Here is a 19562-nt window from a genome sequence, read left to right on the forward strand (position 1 = left end):
AGCTTCACACAGCACAGCACTCCATCAGAGGCAGAGGTGAGATGAGGGGTGCCAGGTCCCTGCACCAGGGCTCGGTTGGCAGTGTGGTGACACTGGGGTTCTGCTGCACTCTGTCCTATGGCACTGCCTTTGGGGTTTCCCTCCAGACCAAACGCAGCTGGCTGGAAACCCACAATGAGTGCAACTCCGTGCTGCCATCTTCCCCTCTGCCTTCCCCGTTTGCTTCAGGGCCCAATTTATGAAACCCCAGCACCTGCCCTGAGCACACAATCACCCTATCACGCCCGTGCCTCTCTCCATGCCCCGCACTCACTTGTGGGCAGCGTTTGCACCGCGCCTGTCACTGCAGTGCCCTTTGGTGCCATTGCTTCAAGGATCTCTCAACCTGGTTGTTGCAAGGCAAAATCACTTTGTCTACCTGACGGTGCAAACCCACCTGCCGGGCACTCTGCCTCGCCTGTCTCTGCGTTGGTTTGTTTCCACTTTCTTTTTTCCTCCCATCCGACTGCTTAACTCCACACACAGATATACACACACACAGATATACATACATACATACATACACACACACACACAGAGCGCACCGAGGCCCGGGCAGCCGCTCCAGGCGGGAACCTCCTCCCCCCCCGCCCCTGCAGGCCGCGCTTCCCGCATCGCTCCGCACCTCAGCGACCCCGGGAGCGACAGCGGCCGTTATGAGGGGGAGGCGCGCGGGCGGCGGTTGGAGCTGAGGCCGCGCGTGGGGGGCGGGAGCGCAACGGGCCGGCGAGCTGCAGCTCACGAGGAGGCGGCGGGGACGGCGGGGGAACCGAGTCCCGCGGCTCGCAGCCCTCCCCTCCTCTCCCCTCGACCTCTCCCCCGCGGCGGTGGCGGCACCCCGGCCCTGCCCGCCCCGCTGCCCGAGCTGAGCGAGCGGACCGCCCGAGCGTACCTGGCTGGGCTGCTCCGCTTGCTCGGAGGAGGCCATCTTCCCAGGCCCGGCTAATCCATGCCCACTTAGGCGATGGCGCGCCCGCCCCGCCGCCGGTAGCGCCGCAGGCAGCACGAGCCGAGCGCCGCACCGCCGATGCAGCACCGACACCTTCCACTGAGCCCCGCAGCTCCTGTCCCTTTAAGGCGGCTGCGGAACTACCCGCCCCGGCGTGCCCCGCACCGGGCGGCGCCCCTCCACGGCCATGGCGGCGCGGCTGAAGCCGTGCGTGGTGCGGCGGGGCGACGGGAGCGAGCAGCACGGGCTGGCCGCCTCCTGCCTGCGGGAGCTGCGCGACAAGGGTGAGCGGCGGCGCTTCCCGGGCACGGTCCGCTGGCAGAGAGCTCGGGGCCGGCCGTAACGACACTAAACGTTTCTCTGCGCGCAGCCGGCCGCGCTCTGTCCATCGGCGAGGACGGGCGGCCCGTCACCTTGGTGCTGGCGGAGGATGGCACCATCGTGGACGACGAGGACTATTTCCTGTGCCTGCCCTCCAACACCGCGTTCGTGGCGCTGGCCAAAGGCGAGAGGTGGTCCGGGAGGAGCGCAGGTAGCGGCGGCGCGGGGACGAGCGGGGCTGGGAGGGCGAGAAGAGCTGGGGAACACGGACAGAACTGCCGCTAAGCAGGGAGCCGAGCAGACAGCCTCATTTCAGCATGCAGCTGCTGTGTAGGAGATGTCGGTACCCGGTTTTGACGCTGCACAGAAAAGCAGCGTTAGATAGCTTTACATGGGAAGTAACGGCTGCCGTTCCGATCTCGATAGCTTTGTGTTCTCATCTTTTGGCTGATGTTAATGGCAGACGGCAGATCGGCCTGGCGCTCAGAGCCTGCGGATGAAGTGGACAGTGGTGCAGAGAGGTGGAGGCAGCTGGCATGGCAGCTGAAGGGCGACCTGTCCAACATCATCCTGATGTCTGAAGAAGACCTGCAGGTACGGAGGGGAAGACCAGTGGGGGGGAGGGGGACACCAGCCTCATCCATACATTGCAAAGGATGCCATAAATCGGATCGCAGAGCTTCGTTCAGCTGTTGTTTCTTTGGCTGTGGTGCTAAAGTGGAATTTCTCCTTGAGGGGGAATCCTCGTTCCACTGACAGCACCGTGCTCTAAACCACTGACTATCCCTCACTTCATGTCTTTGTGCTTCTGCCCCTTCTTGCCTTCCTGCAGCATGCAGGTTCCCAAGTGCCAGCCTGCTGGCTTTCTTTTGTGTGCTCCCACAGAAACGGTACTTCGATTGCTTGGAATTACCAGGCAAAAAATCATCACATTAAAAACGCACGATCCTACACCTTCCTGAATATCTGCAGGCTGCTGGAATGCCGCTGCAGCTTCTCGTAACCAGGCTGACCACTGTGAAATATACGAGGTTTTACAAAGGCTCTGTCATTCAGGCTTGTCGTTTGTGCTGTAATGGGTGTGATGGAATTGCTCATCACTCAGCCCATAGAACAGAAACGCTCCTGTCGTTTGAAGGTGCTGGTTGATGTACCACGTTCAGATCTGGCAGAGGAACTTGCCCAAAGTGAAACCAAAACGCAGGTATTGCAGGACACCCTGCAGCAGGTGCTGGACAGACGAGAAGAGGAACGTCAGTCGAAGCAGCTCCTGGAACTCTACTTAGAGGCCTTGAAAAAGGAAGACAGCGTCTTAAGCAAAGTAGCAGGTAGGGAACGTGAGGATGCTGAAGGAGCTTCTCAGAGAAGCCTGAAAGAGTTGAGTGGGACAGATAAGTGGGGGGAGGATTGGAGTGAGTCATTTGCTATTAACATGGGTGATTGAATAGTTGGCATAGTGGGAGGGACCAGGAGTCCTTTCACTGCTGTCACGTTGCTTATAGTGCCTGAAAGTAGAATACGGGGGAAAAGCTTATGTAGTGTAGTCATCCTTAATATTATGGGTTTCCTAAGTTAGAGGCTGCATATCTAATCTCAAAAACAACAGTGCAGTCTGGGCTGTGTATGTGGCTGTAATGATTCTTCTGCTTTTCAGAGTCTGAGAGCATACCAAGAAAGGAGATGGATGTGGTCGACACAGGTACCAGCAGTGCAGGGACTTCAGCCAGAACAGCCCTCAGTGACCAGATCTGTGCTGTTTTGAAAGAGAAACCTGCCCCAGAGCTCTGCTTGGACAGTCAAACTCTAGAGGTGGGTGAGGATCATACAACCATGGTCTGGCACAACATAGAGCTTCAGGCTCTAAGTACTGGTAGAGCATCAGTGGGCAGCACTGCTACAAATCTTTCTCTTACAGCTGGTGGTGAAAGAAGACACTCAAGCCCTGGCTGCAGCTTTAAGCTGGGACAAGCAGAAAGCCGAAGCAGTCCAACAAGCTTGTGATCAGGAGCTCTCCAGGCGTCTACAGCAAGTGCAGACTTTGCACTCCCTGAGGAGCACATCAAGGGGCAAGAAAGCGCTGCCCTGTGGAGATGGGCTTAGTCCAAAACGCAGGAAATAAGACTATAGCTCTGCCTCAAGTGTCAGGGAAATGCAAGTAGTTGTGGGGTGCCTTTTTTGTGGTTGTTTTTTTAATTAGAACCAACAGAAATAAGGTATGTTCTGGGAGCCATAGTTTGCTGGTCATACTGTGGTCTGGATGCAGAAAACTAAGATCTGGACATTGTCCTGAGGCATAAATACTTGCAATGATTCAAATCATGTGTAACCAAAGGGATGTGGACTTTTTGCAGAGTACCAGAACAATGGTATTGCTAAACACAGCGTGTGAGAGTTCAGCTTTGAATAGCTCGTGGGGTGGGAGCCAGAAAATTCCATCTGCTGGTGCTGATCTGGTTGTGAAGCCTCGGACAGTTTGCTCACCTTCCCATCACCTTCAGCAGAAAGGATGAAAATTACCTTCATTGAAAATGAACAGAAATCAGGCATTTTGATCATTGCTCACTGAACAATTTGAGGGGGAAAGGGGGAGAGGTTGAGGGATTTATTGTGATATTTTTATTGTGATATTATCATTGTGCCATTTTTTTCAGCTGCTTCCTTTAATCTCCAGCCTGGTATGTAGGCAATTAGATTTCTCATGCTAATCCTACCAGTTAAAGTAAAATCAAAAGCTCTTCTGTGTTTTTGTTGTGGTTATGGGTTTGTTTGGTTTTTTGTTTATTTTTCATGTAAAAAACTCTTGCCTCTTTCAGTGTAGTGTAAGCACTAATTTGTAGAACAGCGAAAGTGGAAATGCTTGCTCTGAATGGCTGTGGGGCAGAAGACTTGTACTTGGCCTGTGTGTATTCTAATCATTGGCATATCATCATAACACCTCTGTATTAACCTGCTTATGTTTAAACTGAATGAATTCTCATGTCTTTAAAACTTTTTTACTAAAACGTGGGGTTAATTTTGACATGGCTGCTGTGATTAAAGAATGTGCCAGTAAATACAGCATTGTGTTAAGGACTGAGGAAGAACTTAACAGAAATATTCCCTATTTTACTCATTCACAAATGTGGAAGTTTAGGGGGCAGCGTGAACATTACACCAGAGCTCTCACGGGAGATGGACATGAAGCAATCTGAAAGGCAAGATAAAGCCTAACGTTTTTGTAGCTGTCAGTGTTTTCTGTTACCATGCAAAACCCACTGACTGAATATAATTCAAATGGTGCAGGCTGCCTTCTGCTAAGTACTGCTACAGCAGGCATTCAGATGAACACACTGTATGTGCCATAATTCAACTCAAATCTACATACAAAGTCAGACAGCCTGTGTAACTAATACACATCCTTGCCCATTCAGTGCCTCAGGGCAGGTACCCACTGAGGTTTGACTGGAATTGGAGGGAAGCTTGCAGTCATCTTTTTGAAGCCTGTTTTGCCAGGGCATACAATTGCTTCTTACAGTATATACTTCTGGCTTGTAACACTGCAGGCCACAGCAGGTAAAAGCATTTCCTGCTGTTTTTAATAGCTACTTATTACAGTCTTTTTATGTTCAAGCCTTTATGAAAGGGCATTTATGGCGGTTCATAAACAATTTTTGAAGCACGCTCAGTTACACTCAGAGCTCATTACACCAACTGAAACTGAGTGCTCAAGGCTGCAATACTTTGCTTTTTTGTAGCTCAGCTTAGCAATGGAAATCCTACTGCTCATTCTGTATAAGGGGAAAGGAGCTTCTACCTGGAGCTTTTCCACCTACACCAAAATGGCAGGTAGCATAACTACTGACGTCCTGCATGTATAAGGAATATTGAACTCGCCTACTTCAGGCACACTCTAGGATGGAAGTCACAGACTGTGCTGATGCTCCTTGTAGAAGGCAGTGATGGTCCTTCAGATCTAGCTCTAAGTAACCAAACACAAGGCTTTCACTGCTGCTCTTTCCTCTTTTCTGTTACCAAGGTTAGAGCTTAGACGTCCGCAAGTTATTCAATACTGCAGCTCTTAAACTTCAGAACTGAATTATCAACTAGGCCTAGTGTAGTATCATTTAAACAGATACTTAACTGTTCTGTTAGGCTAACAAAATAATCGGACTTTTATAAGCTGATGGGAGCTACAGGAGCTGAGCTTTTGGGAGTAATCTGAGTTCTCTGCAAAGAGCACATACTTAGTACTTAACTCTCTTTAAAGCTCTCTTACAGTCAACATTCTTCAAACGCCTCAGTGAAAAACGAGAAGCAATTAGCTAATAGGTTAACGGACTTCGGTGCTGTATCTCATCCCCTAATTTCTATGAAAAATCATTTTTTAATGGTCAAGTTTATGTACTGCTTCTTGGATCTGTTTCAACAGTGCAATCAATCAAAGCTGAAAACTAAAATATCTCAGTGGCATTTTTAAATGTAACAGTTCAATTATCCTTATAAATTGGCTTTTTTTTTTTTAGGGTTGGCTTCATTATACATCTTTTGATCATTATATTCTCAACGTCAGCTCAGAGCTAGAATTCCCTGTCAGTGAAAACAAAGAGCTGCTACTAGATCTCCTGTTTTGTGATCGTTTGATGTAGAAACTTTCAGCCAGCACCTCCCATATACCAGCAGTGTTACGTGCACACGGGTTTGGTCAGAAGTGACGGATTTTAGCCAAGGACAACAGACAACGAAAGAACTCTCTCCTTTAGAGACACAACTGTAGGTGGGAACAAAAAATGATACTTGGTCATTCTTTGCTTATCTTACATATGCAAATCAGGAGAAACAAACCACACAATCCCTGGAAGTTCAGGACAGGGAAACTGGAGAGTATTTAAAAGTGCCATTGTGAAAAATTTCCCATACAGATCTGCAGGTAGGAAGAATTCATGCTTAGTCAGCATCTGGTAAGCCTGTATCAGACCAGCAGAGGGCAGCAGTGACTTCGGACCGCCACTAGGGAGGGCTGCGTTCCACAACGTTTAGAAAACATCGCACAACTTCATCAACGAGATCACAGGAGAAAAATAACACAGAATATGCTTTAATTGCCAAGACAACAAGAGATACGGCTATTAAAAAGGAAAATGTTTATAATATCTAAACAAATCTATCAGAAATAGAAGTGAGGAAGAAGTCAAACAATTACCAGATAAATTAAATTATCCTTTGCAGGGAGCTGCTTATACTGAGGTGTGAATATGCTTTGCTTTAAACTCTATCAATAAAGGAGTTTCTTCTTAATAACAGTAAGATTTTAGTTTAGTGAACAATTAAGGCATTTTGGCTGTAAACTTTGTTGAAATCTGACAGACCTTTCAGTTTTGGAACAAGAAAATGTAACTAAGCACATTTACCTAAAAAAACTATAGAGATTCATTAAGCTTGCTGACCTGCAAGAGCAATTGCTGGCAGGCTAACCTTGGTCTTCTAGGACAGTAAGGGAAAATGACCTGAGAAGTTACTTGAAAGGTAAATCACGCCATGTTGGAATCTTCACTTTCAGTCACAGGTGTTTCGTTTTCCTCAGATCTCCTTCCCTTAGCTGCACTGGGCTTCTTCTTCTTCTCCTTTTGTTCCATGTTACTCGATGCAAGCTCTTCACTCTTCTGTGTGATATACTTCAGCTGAGAAAAATAAACTAATCAGTGGCCTAATGAGGAACATCGACATAAACAGTGCACAGTTATTAAGAACAAAAAATTCTGCTCCAGCCTTTACTATGCCCTTTCACACTGAGTTCTTGTTGCATAGTTTAAATCACACAGAAGGGGAAAAAATGCTCAAAATGAAAATTAGCATTCAAAGTAGCCTTCAAAAGAGGTATATTCATCTGCAGTTCTATTTTTAAAAGCAGCATCTATTTATATTGTAAAGTCTTTGAAAAGCAAAGATAAGCCTCCTCCTATAGGCCAGAATGTTAGATAATACAGTGAAGTGAATCATCCCTATATTTATCATACTAGGAGACCCAGAACATGGATGCAAACTATTCCTGACCTTAGGCTAAAATAAAGGAATACATCAGGAAAAGAATAGTGCTTGTTTATTGTATTTTTACATTTGGAACCTCAAAAGCTCTGCTGCAACCAGAGCATTGTTGCTTAAATTGCAATCAGATGCCCACAGTGAGGCAGAATATCATGAATAAAAATGTAATGAAAATTAAAACAAATCATGGGATTGTGCCCATCCATCATCTATAAACCAGTTAGATTGCTTAAACAATAGTTACTTCAGCATTTAATGCCTTCACTCAGATGCTCTTAGGAATTAACCAGCAGGTATAAGAAAGTTGTGAGACAGAAAATACGGTGAATCTCACCAAAGAATTGCTCCTTCTAGCCAAAAGCTTCACATCTTCTGAAGTGATTGTGCTTCGCTTCGCATGCCTGCATATAATTTGAAAACACTTCTTGATGCGTTTGCCAACTCATTGTAAAAAGTCATGCAGAACATTTAACTACTAATGGGGCCTAATAGGGACCCAGCAAACCAACGATACCCAACTTTTGTAAAGAGGATTTTGTGTGTTGTAGTCACATATGTGTACATCAAAACATACATATGTACAAGCAGTAGCGTTCAATATCCAGAACGTCAGGCACTGCTGTTTACTCTGACTTCCCAGCGTGTTACTGAGTCAGTTTTCACTCAGACACAGACTCCTTAAACACTCCCTCACCTCCTTGGAGCAACCAGATGAACCACAGCAAGCATCTGTCACTCCCAAACCATCCAGCACCGCTATACAACAATACAACCAACAATTACATGCAGTCATTAATCTGAACAATCATTCACACCGCATACATGGACTTCCAAGATGAGGAAAAACCTATAGCAGCATACCTATTTCTTAAATTACACGGTAACTATTTAATCACCCAAGAGAACTCTTAAAAAAGAATGGCAAGATGTATTTTAAAGATTGTGCAATTAAAATCAGATGTATTGCCTGATGTTTGTGTGGTCTGATGGAGACAGGAGCTGGACTCGATGATCCTTAATGTCCCCTCCACCTCAGGATATTCTATGATCTAAGCTAACTAAAAACATGCCCTGCAACATACCTGGCAAACATCTCGAGGTCTCTTGCAAAGTTTTCTGGAGAAAAAAGAGAGACGTGTTGTATTTTAGAGTGCTGCCTCTGATTTGTTAGGGGTACGTAATGCAGTAATACAAAGGTGCAATGGCAAACTGTCAAATTAAATTACAAGTGACCACAGTCTGTTCTCACATACCACTGCTGCACAGGCAGATGGGCCACGAGTACTTTGTATACGTTTGAGTGCTTTTTTGAGGTAGGAAAATCAGAATGGCTGTTCCTTGTAGTTGTAAAGTCAGGACACAAGAAGCTCTGCATCACTGACGGCGACAACCCGGGGCTCTTTTAACCCCATCCCCATCAGCTGCCGTTGGGACGTACCGCACTGCCTGAAGGTGATCTCGGATATGGCAGCGACAGTCTGCTTGCTGAACAGCACGCCCTTGTCCTCAGCGACGCCCTGGCACAGGCAGCCCGTCGTGTAGTGCACCGCGGCCCGCAGCCTCTGCAAGAAGGCCCCGCACAGCTCAGCCCGCAGCGCCTCACCCACACAACGCCCCCCGCCCCGCCTCCATCTTGTCCCAGCTGCATCTTGTCCCCCCCGGGATGAAGCGGGGGGACCCGAAGGACAAGGGGCGGCCCTACCGCACCTGTATGAGCAGCTCCCGCTGCTCCCCGCCGTTCGCCTCCATCGCCCGCCCGCCCGAAGTTTCCCGCCCAGCGCTGAGGCGGGGCCGCGCCGCCGCCATGTTGGGTCCCGCCTACTCCCTTCGGTCTCTCCCTCAGCCCCGCGGCCGGCTGGAGCCCGGTGGGTTTATAACGCCCACTTCCCACAGGCGGAAGCACCACGTTCCGCCCCAAAACACCTCTGAGCACACGGAGTTCCGCTGTAAGGCCGGGCAGAGCCGTTCCTACAGCTCACCACAGAGAATTTTAACATTAAGCACCCGAACAGCAACTGCTTCCGCTTCCACAGCACTTCAGGTGCCAGTGCCTGCAACTGCACACTGGTGTTACAGAGAACCCCGAGATCTCGCAGTATAATCTGCAAAAAGTTGCTTTAAATCATAAGCAATCCCTTGTTAATCACACTGACACCCAGCTGCTGAGTCCGCTAAAGGGAGCACAACGTTAATCCATCAGTTCACAGCACAAAACATACTGCATGACAGCTTCTGCGAAATAAAGGTGCAAGCATCCAGGTGAATTTTCAACAGTCCTTAAAATGATGGGATTAGAGGAAAAACGGAGCCAATCTTGCATGTCACTGCAGGTTGGGGCAGGAGGAGGCACAAGACATGGCTGGGAAATACCAGTGGGGAACTGCAGCTGCACAGAGAATCAGCACTGACAGCCAGACCTGTCTTGACACCTCTAATCCGTATCGAAGTTCCCCGTCCCACCCTTCATCCTTTCACAAGAAGCAGCTTGCAGTGTGCAGGACCCCATGCAGCTCAATACCCAGAAATCAATCTAAAGAACCCAGCTGCTGCCTGCTGCAAACCAACAAGAAGAAAAACTCTTTTACCTCCTGGAATCTCATGCAGCGTTTCTGTGCTGACTGCCTGCCACTCTCCACTTTAGCAGTTACTGAAATGAAGGCTTCTCTATCTTGATTCTATGTGTTTATGCACTATAATACAATAAAAATATTAGCACATTGAAATGCATTAAGTGTTAGCACATTACAATTCTGCTCAAAGATATTACAGCCATTTTTGGCCAGCAGCTAAGGAAAATAAACTAAAATCTCAACATACGTACAAGCAGGTTTATTTAGCTTTCTTATATAGGTGAAATATATCCACAAGTTACTACAAAAGTGTGCAAATGCAAGTTCTAACACAGTACAGTAAAAAGGGGCGTTCACAGAGGAATATCTGAGATCTGAAGTATCTCAGCTTCAAGAGGGAATATTTCCATTAGACATTGTAGGCAGAAGAGGACACATTTCCTCCATGGCCTGTCCAGTTAGTATGGATAAATACACCCGGCTTCGATAATAACTCATATGTATGTGCACCAAAGTAATCACGCTGAGCCTAGAATAAGAACACACACACACAAAATAAAGACACATGAGCATGACAGTCATACGAGTGCTGCAAATGGCTCACACTGAGACACGAGCATATGGATTCAAGAAATGAAATCAGACTCCGGTACGACATTCAACACTATTGCATCATTATTAGGCAAGAATACAATAAAACTTCTATTAAAATCTATTAATCAGCAGTTTCACAGAAAGACAACCGTATTCTTTCTGACATGTACAAACCTGAAAGACGTACATACAGCCAGGACTCTAAAGATATGTTTGCTTGTTTTTTAAACAAAACACCTTGATCCAAAAACACCATTACCCCCTGCTTTGGAGACAGAACCCGAACACACAACAGCCACTGTCATACCACTGCCCCTTGCATTCTATAGCCTGGTATCTCATAGCACCTTATTGGCTTGAATTTCAGGTTTTGAAGTATATTAGGCAATCAATGCCTGTATTTTTTACAGTGGTGGAGTGACTGTGAGATAACTGCCATCACGATCCTTAGATCAGCCATTAAATAATAACATGATGATATTTCAGTAGATAGAAGATCTACCACATTATTTCAGGCACCCACCTGGATCAGGTTAGCTGGCAGCACTTCATGTCTGTATCCATCATAAAATGAAAGTGCTGTGGTGAAGCAGGGCATAGGAATACCACGCTGGACTCCAGTACTGATGACATGTCGCCAGGAGTCCTGGGGCAGAGGGGGAGGAAAAAAAGAAAGAGGGAAATGTATGTGTGAGCACATACACCATTCCACTGTAACACTGTGTGCAGTTTCACACTATATAAAATCTGAGCAGTACATTCCTGATTTAACACAAAAAGGTTGATCCAAAATAACAGCAAGTGAGCCAGCAATCAAGCAAATGAAAGTGCAAATACTTCACATGCAACCCAATGACAATGGAGACAAGGATGCTGTTCCGTCACAAATCATCAGTGTATCCCAACAACACAAACACAGGAAGCCATTTTCAGGACATCTAATCAAGCACACAACCACCACCCAAACATAAGAAATCAGCATCTGCTTCAGACAGACACGTGGAGAATCATTATTTCAGCTGTACAACTGATTTAGTGACCTGCATGGAATAATCAGCTTCAATAAAAGGAGTTATTAACGATAAGCCTTTTTTTTTGCTGGCCAGATAATCTGTTTTTAGTTCTGCTTAAACCCTTTTTCTTTATTTAGCCCTACCACTTCTCAGCTTTCTGATGAAAAAGCAGCATTTGTAGGTGTTTCAAAGGACAGGTCACTAATGCTGGCATGTCAAAAAACTCTTTTTCCTTCCTTGGAAACTCACCTGGCATTTTTCTACAGCTGTCTTAAAGAAATCATCCAACAGCAAATTCTGAAGTTCAGGGTTTCGATCAAAAGCGTCTTTGATTTTCCCCAGGAACACACTAGGAGAACACATACAAGGCAGAAATCAAACTGTGTACCTTTCTACAATGGCCTGGAATCAAAAAGTACAACACCAAGACTTGACTCAGCCTATGCCAATCTGTGGTGGGTAAGCAACCAGGAAACTGGTGTTGTCTGTGATCTCTAATGCCAACTAGACAAACTCCCAGAACCTTACCAACAGGTGAACTCCATGGATTTTCTTATCTCTAGGCTCCTCAGTCTAGCACTGCATGAAGTAAATTGCCTCCTCTTCGCCCCTCAGCAACTACACCATCTCTTCATCTCAATTACCTTCTGATGATGCAGCCTCCCCTCCACATCAGTGCAATGCCACCATAATTCAGTGTCCAGCCAAATTCTTTGGCTGCTTGTCTCAGCAGCATGAAGCCTTGAGCATAGGAGATAATCTTGGAAGCATACAGGGCCTAAAACAAACAAAATAATAGAAGTGAATCCCGCAGAGTTGAATGAGAAGCAGACACGAGCCCCTCATCACAGTTTACAGCATCCACAACTTGTTTAGATCAGCAGCTTTAATAGAGTACTCTGGCAAACAAGATATCTCACCTTGCGTATATCCTCAAGAAATGCCTTCTTGTTCCCACTAAATTGATTCAATTTAGGCCCATTCAGCAGCTTACTGGCCTGCACTCTCTCCTCCTTGAGGGACGACAGGCACCGTGCAAACACAGCCTCACCTTTGGGTAGGGTAGGAAAGAACAGATTACTAAGATCAGTACCACCATTAAGGTCTGAGTAATGTCCTATTACATAGCGACTGCCACTGAATGATGAGCCACAGCTCATGGTGAAACAGAGCCACATGGAAAGAAGTGTACAAACTATTTCAGCTGTATTACTGAGGGACCAGTGAGCCAGCACAGCCACTGGGTAAATACTGGCCAACACAGCTTTGAAATGACCAAAGAAAACCCACAGAAAACACGACTAAAATCAAATCAGCAGATTTGAACAGAGAAGTTAACTTATATGAGAAAATAAACTCAATAAATGCAGTAGGCTCCACAACATCAGTTTTCAGAAGCCCACTGGATGGTTTTATAACACCACTAAGTAGATTACTGAACATCATTCCCCAGGGCTAAGGAGAGAGCCAAGGCGAGCCTTCAGCTCCTAAGGAGTAAGCCTGAATGCCAGCCTCTTGATCTGGCTCAGTCTGTTTCTAATCATGCTGCTTTACGTTGTACTTGTTTGCAATTGAAAATAGCACGGTTAAATGAGAATAAAAACAAAAATAGTTTTCTTTCCAGAGTCTGATAAGGGGAAAGCAATTAAAAAGGAAATTAAAAAGTGATATAAAAGAAAAAGAAAGCTTTCATATTGTACTCTTCTTCCTCCTTAAAAACAGCTGTGAAAACACCAGAAAATTGGATCCCATTTGTACGGGACTCTGGATCCTCCCTGCTGTAGGATTAACAGACTGTCAAAATCAGAACACGCTCCTCTCCATTTCTGCAAAAACTTCCTTCTATGGGCTAGGAGGAAAAGGAGGGAGGAATGGGAAGGCACTGGGAAAAAGCAGAGGTAGCATGACTCTGCCTTCACAAGAAGACTGCAAGTCATTCTTATGCAATAGTCACACAGAAATGCCCTAAGAATGGCCATGTTTGCAGGAGGACTGTTGCGTGTACTTCCTTATCCACTGATCATTACCTAACAGTGCACCCGGGCACTGGGCAGGACTAACCAGGGAGTGCCTTCTCCGCCCTCAGTCTTTGCACAAACGCTAAACCAAGGAACTTTGCAACAGTGCAAGGGAGAAACTCTGTTTTTCAAGCCTACAACCGACAGTCTGTAACTGTGGCAGAACACAAAAACCATTTATAAAGTTTGCATTGTAAAAATACATTGTTGCAATGCAGCCACATTTCTCTCCCAGCTACCACTCCAGTTCCTCTTCTCAGTATACTGAACACAGCTTATCATCCAAGGAAACACCACTTGAACATTCAGGCAACAGTAAAAGAGGGGAGAAAGGAAGAGAAATACAGCCAACCTGAGAACAAAGAAACTACTGAGTCATCTAATTTACTCAAAGGGAAAGCCAACCTCAGCCCTGTAGTTAAGAGATTATTCCAAAAGGGTTGCAAACACGTTACAACTCCTGTGTCACAAGGCTGAGCCAGGCTGGAGAGTAGCACAGATACCACAGTGCTAAGGTTGTATGGCAGCAGGTACATTCGTACATCTTTTAGGGATATAATCTTAAGGAATTACAAAGAACATTCCCATCATGTTGGGGTTTTGATGAGCAGCCTGATTAGGCACAAAACCAGCACAGTCCAGTCCCCGCATTTTTGTCTACTTGCAGTGAATCATAAAAATAGGAGAAGGAAATGTTTAAGGAGTCATCTGAAAAACAAGAACTTACCAAGCAGCGGTCAAGCAACAGTTTTGGATTTCCCCACTGATTTTAATTATTATTATAATCATTATTATTATTACAGTGTTCCTTAGTGTGATAAGCCATGTGCAGGCAAGAAAGACAAGGCTCAATTGAAGAGCTATTTACCTATGAGAGTGACAGGGACTCCATATTCCAGGGCAGAAATTGCTGTCCACTTCCCTGTGCCTTTTTGTCCTGCACTGTCCCTGATCTTTGGGAGGAGGTATTTATCATCCTTATCTTTGAATTTGAGGATATTGGCTGTGATCTCAATCAGGAAAGAGTCCAGTTCAGTCTTATTCCATTCCTCAAATACCTGAAAGAGGAGAGAAAATACATGCAGACAGACAGATAGCACACACCAATTTACTGCTATCTAACACATATCTACTGATTCACATATCTACTGATACTGGTCTGTATACAAACACAGACGCATACGTATGCTTGCAGAAGGGGTTCGTATTAGCTCAGTTACTGGTTTTATTGCTTTTGACTGGCAAGACGTTGTTTCCTAAGGAGAAATCAGCTGTAGAACAGGAGAATTTAGACAACATGTGTAAACATTCAGGTGTAAGTGCTTGCTCCTCCCTACCTCACAGCTATTTGAAGTTCAGACACATTGTGCATCTGGCCTTGGTCAGAAAATGTACCTGACACACATACAGCAGCTTTAACCAAGCCCAGCTGCCCTATTAAGTCCAGCCAGCCAGCATGGCTCAGGAAGGTAAGACACTAAAACACTGCAAATCACCTGTGACATCTCATCGTGGTCCATGCCCACAACATCTTTCATCAGGTGGTAGGCCTCACAGATCAACTGCATGTCTCCATATTCAATCCCATTGTGCACCATCTTCACAAAGTGCCCAGCACCCTCCTCTCCTACCTGTCACGAAATACAAAAAGGGGAAAAAAAAGCCATCAGTAATACTGCAGTCACCATTTTCAGTATTTAATATCCACCTACGAATTCCTTCTGTCTAATAAAGCTTCACAAGCCCAGCCCTAACAGAGAACACTATCAGGGTAAGCACAGATCTGCTTTGCTTCCCCACCACACGACCCAGCCGTAAAACACTTTTCTCCCATTGAATTGGGTAACATCTCAGAGTTGGTCAATCTGAACTGAAGGCAGGCAGCCAGAAAACCCACACAGAAATGTGGGTAGCTTTGACAGCATTTCACGCGTGAGCTACCTACACAGGCTAAGGGCAGTATCAAATTCATATTTACCCAGTCACAACAAGGTTCCCCAGATCCCACTTTAGCAGCAATGCTTTGAAATATGGTCTTGATATGTGGCCTGTGGATAGAAATAACATGGCTCAGCAGGCAAGAAGAGGGGACAACCACCACCAGAGAAAATTCCATTTGTATGATTCATCCTTCTGTAGGAATGGGACGAGGGCACGCAGGCAGGCTGACAACACAGCACACAGCAGTTCCACAAAATAGAGCATGTTTTCCCCACAACTCAATACTGCTTGCAAGAAAAGGGGACAGACCACGTTATACATTTAAAAGTACTGAGCAAACAAGCTTAATGGACCCAAAGGTGTTCAAATATTACTTCCTCCATTTAATGGATGGGGAAACTAAGGTGGGTACGATATAGGCTGTGAATTCCAGAAAGAAAAACCTGACTTTGTTATTCTTGCTATAAGAAATGTAGCACTGTCTGGTGACTGCAGCTACATTGAGAAATATTGAACCTTGAGGAAGTAAGATGGCAACATATCTTGTTCTCTCCACACCCACACCCCTCCTCCTTCCTTCCTCCAGCTCTCAATGTGAACTGAATGATGGCTGCAGACCGGTCCCCCAGCTCACACTTACCAGGCTTCTTTGGATCCTCCTGGCATGAGTGAAGGACCATACCTGGCCCCCTCCTCTCCACCACTAACACCACTCCCAACAAATAAGAGGCCTTTTTGCAGCAGCTCCTTACAGCGTCTCTGGAACAACAACAACAAAAAGTCATTTACATCTTTTAATATCAGAGCCTTACAAAGGTTAGTAAACCAGACCTGAAATCAGGCTTTCAACTCCACTTTAGACATGCAGTCAAACAACTTCAGACAGTGCTTGTGTGCACTCAGAAGTGAACATTAGGAAACTCGGTGCTGCTCTGACACAGATCCTCACAAAAGAGTCATGCCAAGAGAACAAATTCCTCATAACCAACAGGTAGAAAAGTGCAGTACTGAGGCTGGAAACACCTCTGGATTAAGTGCCAGGTGACACATGCCACGTGCTGAGATATGAGGGAGGCAGAATAAGCCCAAGTTGCTGACTTCATTATGGAGCAAAGGTGCAATCATGGATAACCATATGGGAAACTAATTCCCTTAGAGTGGGAGAGAAACACAGCCTGAGATTCATCAGCAGAGCTGCAAGCTCTCCAAGCATTAAACCTCATTTAAGACCTGTTTTTCACACTGATTGCCCAAGTCACTTATCCAAGATAAGAATGCAAAAGCAGAAGAGCTGATAGCAATACCCCTCCAACGTGCAGAAATACTGGATTACTTGCAACACTTTTAACAGTGATCCCAGACACACTAAGGAACAGCCTGCTCATACATAGGCCTTAAAACAAAAAAGAAACAAAGGTTGAAGAACCAGATCACTGCTGTCCTGCTTTGGTTACCAAGACAGCCAAAGCGGCTATTCAGTCTTAATGCATTTTCCAGCAGTCCCGTAGGACAGAGACATAATAAGACACAATAACTAATGCAGTATTGTCCACACCACTTCAGAACCTGCATTTCAGGATCCCGGCAGTTCCCAAACAGTTCAATAAATGTCCTCAGATCTTCTAATCTCCCTGAAAGCTCCTTAAGACCATAACAAGATGTTTTCTAGGACCTTCCCACATCTTAAAAGACATCAATAAAAATAATCTTTGATGATCTGGGAAATTTAAGATACACTTACAGAACAGTCCTTAACTACTATCCAATCTGCTTTTTAATAGACTGTATAATCCAGTTCTGCAATGAGAACTCAGCCGGGCCTTCCCCAGGGAAGATGGGATCTTACTGGCTAACTGTTCTCGTGATCAGAGGAGAAAGAATCATGGGAAGCGTATTTTAGCCATCCATCCATTTTGGGTAGGAATCGGGCTCACCGTGGTATCTCTGTACTCAGAATTCCCACCATCAATGATGATGTCCCCAGCCTCCAACAATGGCACCTGCAAAAAATAAATCAGAGTTTTGCCTTTTTCTCTGAACTCAAAGATTCAGTGCTGACAAACAACTGGGATCTTCCAGAGGAAAGTTCCCCAAGAGACAGAGAAGTGACAATTAGAAAGAACATCTGCCTCACTAATTTATTGATGAAGTCATCCACTGCGCTTCCAGCCTTCACCAGCAAGATGATGCGACGAGGCTTCTTTAGCTTCGAGACCATCTCCTCCAGGCTGTGAGCACCGATCACTTTGGTTCCTTTGGCCTCATTAGCCAGAAAGTCATCCACTTTGGAAACCGTCCTGTTAAAAGCACAGACCTGGAGGAGCAAGAAAACAAGTTAATAAAGCTGCCAGCTGAAAGGTTACTTGAGCTCAGGCTACAGGTTACATAAACAAGGTTCAACATAACGTGTTCTCCCGCTTCCACACAAAGATGCTGAGCAGGGATGAACCCTGTAGCATGTCACTGCAAGAGCCTTGGGAGCCTCTTGTGAATGGCCAAGCCCAAAGCAAGCTCAAGAGAAAACGCACACTTGTAGACAGCCAAGGCACCAGGGAGCTGCCCAAGTACAGGCACGCCAGGCTGCACCTCTCTGGGAACAGGGCAAAGGGCAGCTAGGGTTACGATTAAAAGGAGGAAACGCCACCCATTAGGGCATCACAAGAAGGAAAACAAAACGCTGAGCTCCGGCCCTAGGAGCTACTGAGTCAGCCCTTCTGCACGACGCTTCTTTCACTTACCACAAAGCCGTGATCGTTCATGTTCAGAATCAGGTTCTGACCCATCACGGCCAGTCCGATCAACGCAATATCAGCTCTGGGAAGGGGGAGAACCACACGCGTCAGGCACCAGCAGCGACCCGGGCCGCACCGTGCCCTGCTCGGCCGTTCCGCCCTCGGGAACCGGCAGCCTCCATCCCACCGGGCGCCATTCTAGTTCTGCTCCGGTACCGGCTCGGGGCCCTTCCCGCCTCCCCCTCGCCCGGAGCTGCGGTGTGAGCTGCCGCGTTCTTCACGGAGCGGCCTGTGGAGGCCGGGAGCGCCGCCGGAGCCGCCTCAAACGCACGGCGGGACGCCGCCCCGGCACCGCTCGGTGGGGCCGCTCTCTGAGGCCGGTAACGCATCCCGGCTGCACGGCCATCCCCGGAGGCAGCCGAGCAGAGTCCCCTCCCGCCCCCAGCCCCGCCCGCCCCGCACTCACTCGGCCATGGCGGCGGCGCTGCCGGTTCTCACGGGCGGCTCTCACTGACGGACGGCCGCGCCGCGCGCCGCTCTCTTCCTTAGGCGCACGGGACGGGCGGGGCGGGGCGGAGCGCGATCATTGGCCGATCCCGCCCAGCGCCGCCTTCCCGCCCATGGCGCGATGGCGCCAGGCCTGAGGAGCGCAGCGCCGAGCGCTTCACCCCTTAAAGGGGCGGCTGTGGGACGGCGCTGGGCGTGAGACCCGGACGGCGGGAGAGCAGCGGCACGGCCGAGGGCTGCTGGCAAATGGAGAGGTTTCCTCAGCAGCCAAACCCGCAGCAGGGCGGCAGGCCGCAGAGCTGTGCTTCAGGCCGCAGATCGCTGCTTCAGGCAGCCGCCCGCCCGCATACAAACCCACAGACGCTGGCAGCCAACACCCACCCCGGGGCCGGCTGGGTGCTGTGCGGCTCTTGTTTCCACTCTGCTTTAATTAAACAGCATTAATTGCCAAAACACCGTCTGCCATCAGCGCCGCAAGCACCACAGTGGGAATGGAGGCAAAAGAGCTGAGGAGCAGAGCCTGCAGCTGCACGGCAGGACGGGAGGGGATGCAGCCCCAGCTGAGCACAGCGCTCCCTTCCCAACAAGGACGGCCCCAGGACCGCGGTGGCTGCAGTTCCCTCACTCCTGTTGTCCTTGGCCAGCATCCTTGATAAGCACTGCAGCCTTTTAACGTGCTGAGCAAAATCTGCTTTGGATGATCTAAATGCTACTTGGAAACACTGCAGAGCACAGCAGAAGAGAACAACAAAAGATAAGGAGAGAGCCTCTCACCTTCCTCAAGAACAGCTGAGGCAAATTTCTTTCCACAGAAGCATAAGCTTGCTCAGGACAGGCTGAAAACAACACATGAAGAT

The 19562-nt window shown here is 47.3% G+C and overlaps 4 protein-coding genes across 5 annotated transcripts in view; 1 reads left to right on the plus strand and 3 right to left on the minus strand.

Annotated features, from left to right (window-relative positions):
- Positions 1 to 1189, minus strand: part of PEX14 (peroxisomal biogenesis factor 14) — a 70386-nt gene extending 69197 nt beyond the window's left edge. The window contains exon 1 of the mRNA XM_072354448.1: positions 932 to 1189. Coding sequence (XP_072210549.1) covers positions 932 to 967 — 36 coding nt within the window. The 5' untranslated portion in view covers positions 968 to 1189. The remainder of the gene's footprint in view (positions 1 to 931) is intronic.
- On the plus strand, positions 1078 to 4376 carry DFFA (DNA fragmentation factor subunit alpha). Its single transcript, XM_072354449.1, has 6 exons — positions 1078 to 1272; positions 1359 to 1520; positions 1773 to 1903; positions 2448 to 2637; positions 2964 to 3118; positions 3225 to 4376. Exons 1-6 carry the CDS (start codon positions 1176 to 1178, stop codon positions 3426 to 3428), a joined length of 939 nt encoding a protein of 312 aa, XP_072210550.1. The 5' UTR covers positions 1078 to 1175; the 3' UTR covers positions 3429 to 4376.
- Positions 4377 to 6367: 1991 nt separating this feature from the next.
- Positions 6368 to 10015, minus strand: CENPS (centromere protein S). Of its 2 annotated transcripts, none has more exons than XM_072354013.1 (5): positions 9916 to 10015; positions 8769 to 8892; positions 8413 to 8446; positions 7665 to 7731; positions 6368 to 6966 (listed from the first exon to the last, which is right to left on the minus strand). In XM_072354013.1, exons 1-5 carry the CDS (start codon positions 9928 to 9930, stop codon positions 6817 to 6819), a joined length of 390 nt encoding a protein of 129 aa, XP_072210114.1. In that variant the 5' UTR covers positions 9931 to 10015; the 3' UTR covers positions 6368 to 6816. The 2 variants fall into 2 exon arrangements, with proteins under 2 accessions (XP_072210114.1, XP_072210113.1); XM_072354012.1 differs by lacking the exon at positions 9916 to 10015 and adding an exon at positions 9038 to 9257.
- Positions 10016 to 10144: 129 nt separating this feature from the next.
- On the minus strand, positions 10145 to 18787 carry PGD (phosphogluconate dehydrogenase). Its single transcript, XM_072354011.1, has 13 exons — positions 18665 to 18787; positions 18205 to 18280; positions 17601 to 17780; positions 17401 to 17466; positions 16107 to 16225; positions 15504 to 15573; positions 15022 to 15156; positions 14394 to 14583; positions 12428 to 12558; positions 12152 to 12285; positions 11757 to 11856; positions 11018 to 11140; positions 10145 to 10429 (listed from the first exon to the last, which is right to left on the minus strand). Exons 1-13 carry the CDS (start codon positions 18670 to 18672, stop codon positions 10310 to 10312), a joined length of 1452 nt encoding a protein of 483 aa, XP_072210112.1. The 5' UTR covers positions 18673 to 18787; the 3' UTR covers positions 10145 to 10309.
- Between the last annotated feature and the right edge of the window lie 775 nt (positions 18788 to 19562).

The sequence above is a fragment of the Excalfactoria chinensis genome, chromosome 20 (assembly GCF_039878825.1).
Source record: "Excalfactoria chinensis isolate bCotChi1 chromosome 20, bCotChi1.hap2, whole genome shotgun sequence".
Classification (NCBI taxonomy): domain Eukaryota; kingdom Metazoa; phylum Chordata; class Aves; order Galliformes; family Phasianidae; genus Excalfactoria; species Excalfactoria chinensis.

Bases quoted from the DNA above. Each gene is read 5' to 3' on its own strand.
- DFFA (XM_072354449.1), top strand. From the start codon at position 1,176: ATGGCGGCGCGGCTGAAGCCGTGCGTGGTGCGGCGGGGCGACGGGAGC. The intron at 1,273-1,358 runs GTGAGCGGCGGC...CTCTGCGCGCAG, and splicing joins GCGGGAGCTGCGCGACAAGG to CCGGCCGCGCTCTGTCCATC. The intron at 2,638-2,963 runs GTAGGGAACGTG...TCTGCTTTTCAG, and splicing joins CGTCTTAAGCAAAGTAGCAG to AGTCTGAGAGCATACCAAGA.
- CENPS (XM_072354012.1), bottom strand. From the start codon at position 9,136: ATGGCGGCGGCGCGGCCCCGCCTCAGCGCTGGGCGGGAAACTTCGGGC. The intron at 7,732-8,412 runs GTATGTTGCAGG...AATTATATGCAG, and splicing joins GACCTCGAGATGTTTGCCAG to GCATGCGAAGCGAAGCACAA. The intron at 6,967-7,664 runs GTGAGATTCACC...TATTTTTCTCAG, and splicing joins CTAGAAGGAGCAATTCTTTG to CTGAAGTATATCACACAGAA.
- PGD (XM_072354011.1), bottom strand. The intron at 14,584-15,021 runs GTGATTTGCAGT...CTCCTCTTTCAG, and splicing joins ACCACGATGAGATGTCACAG to GTATTTGAGGAATGGAATAA. The intron at 11,857-12,151 runs GTAATTGAGATG...GTGTTCTCCTAG, and splicing joins GGAGGCTGCATCATCAGAAG to TGTGTTCCTGGGGAAAATCA.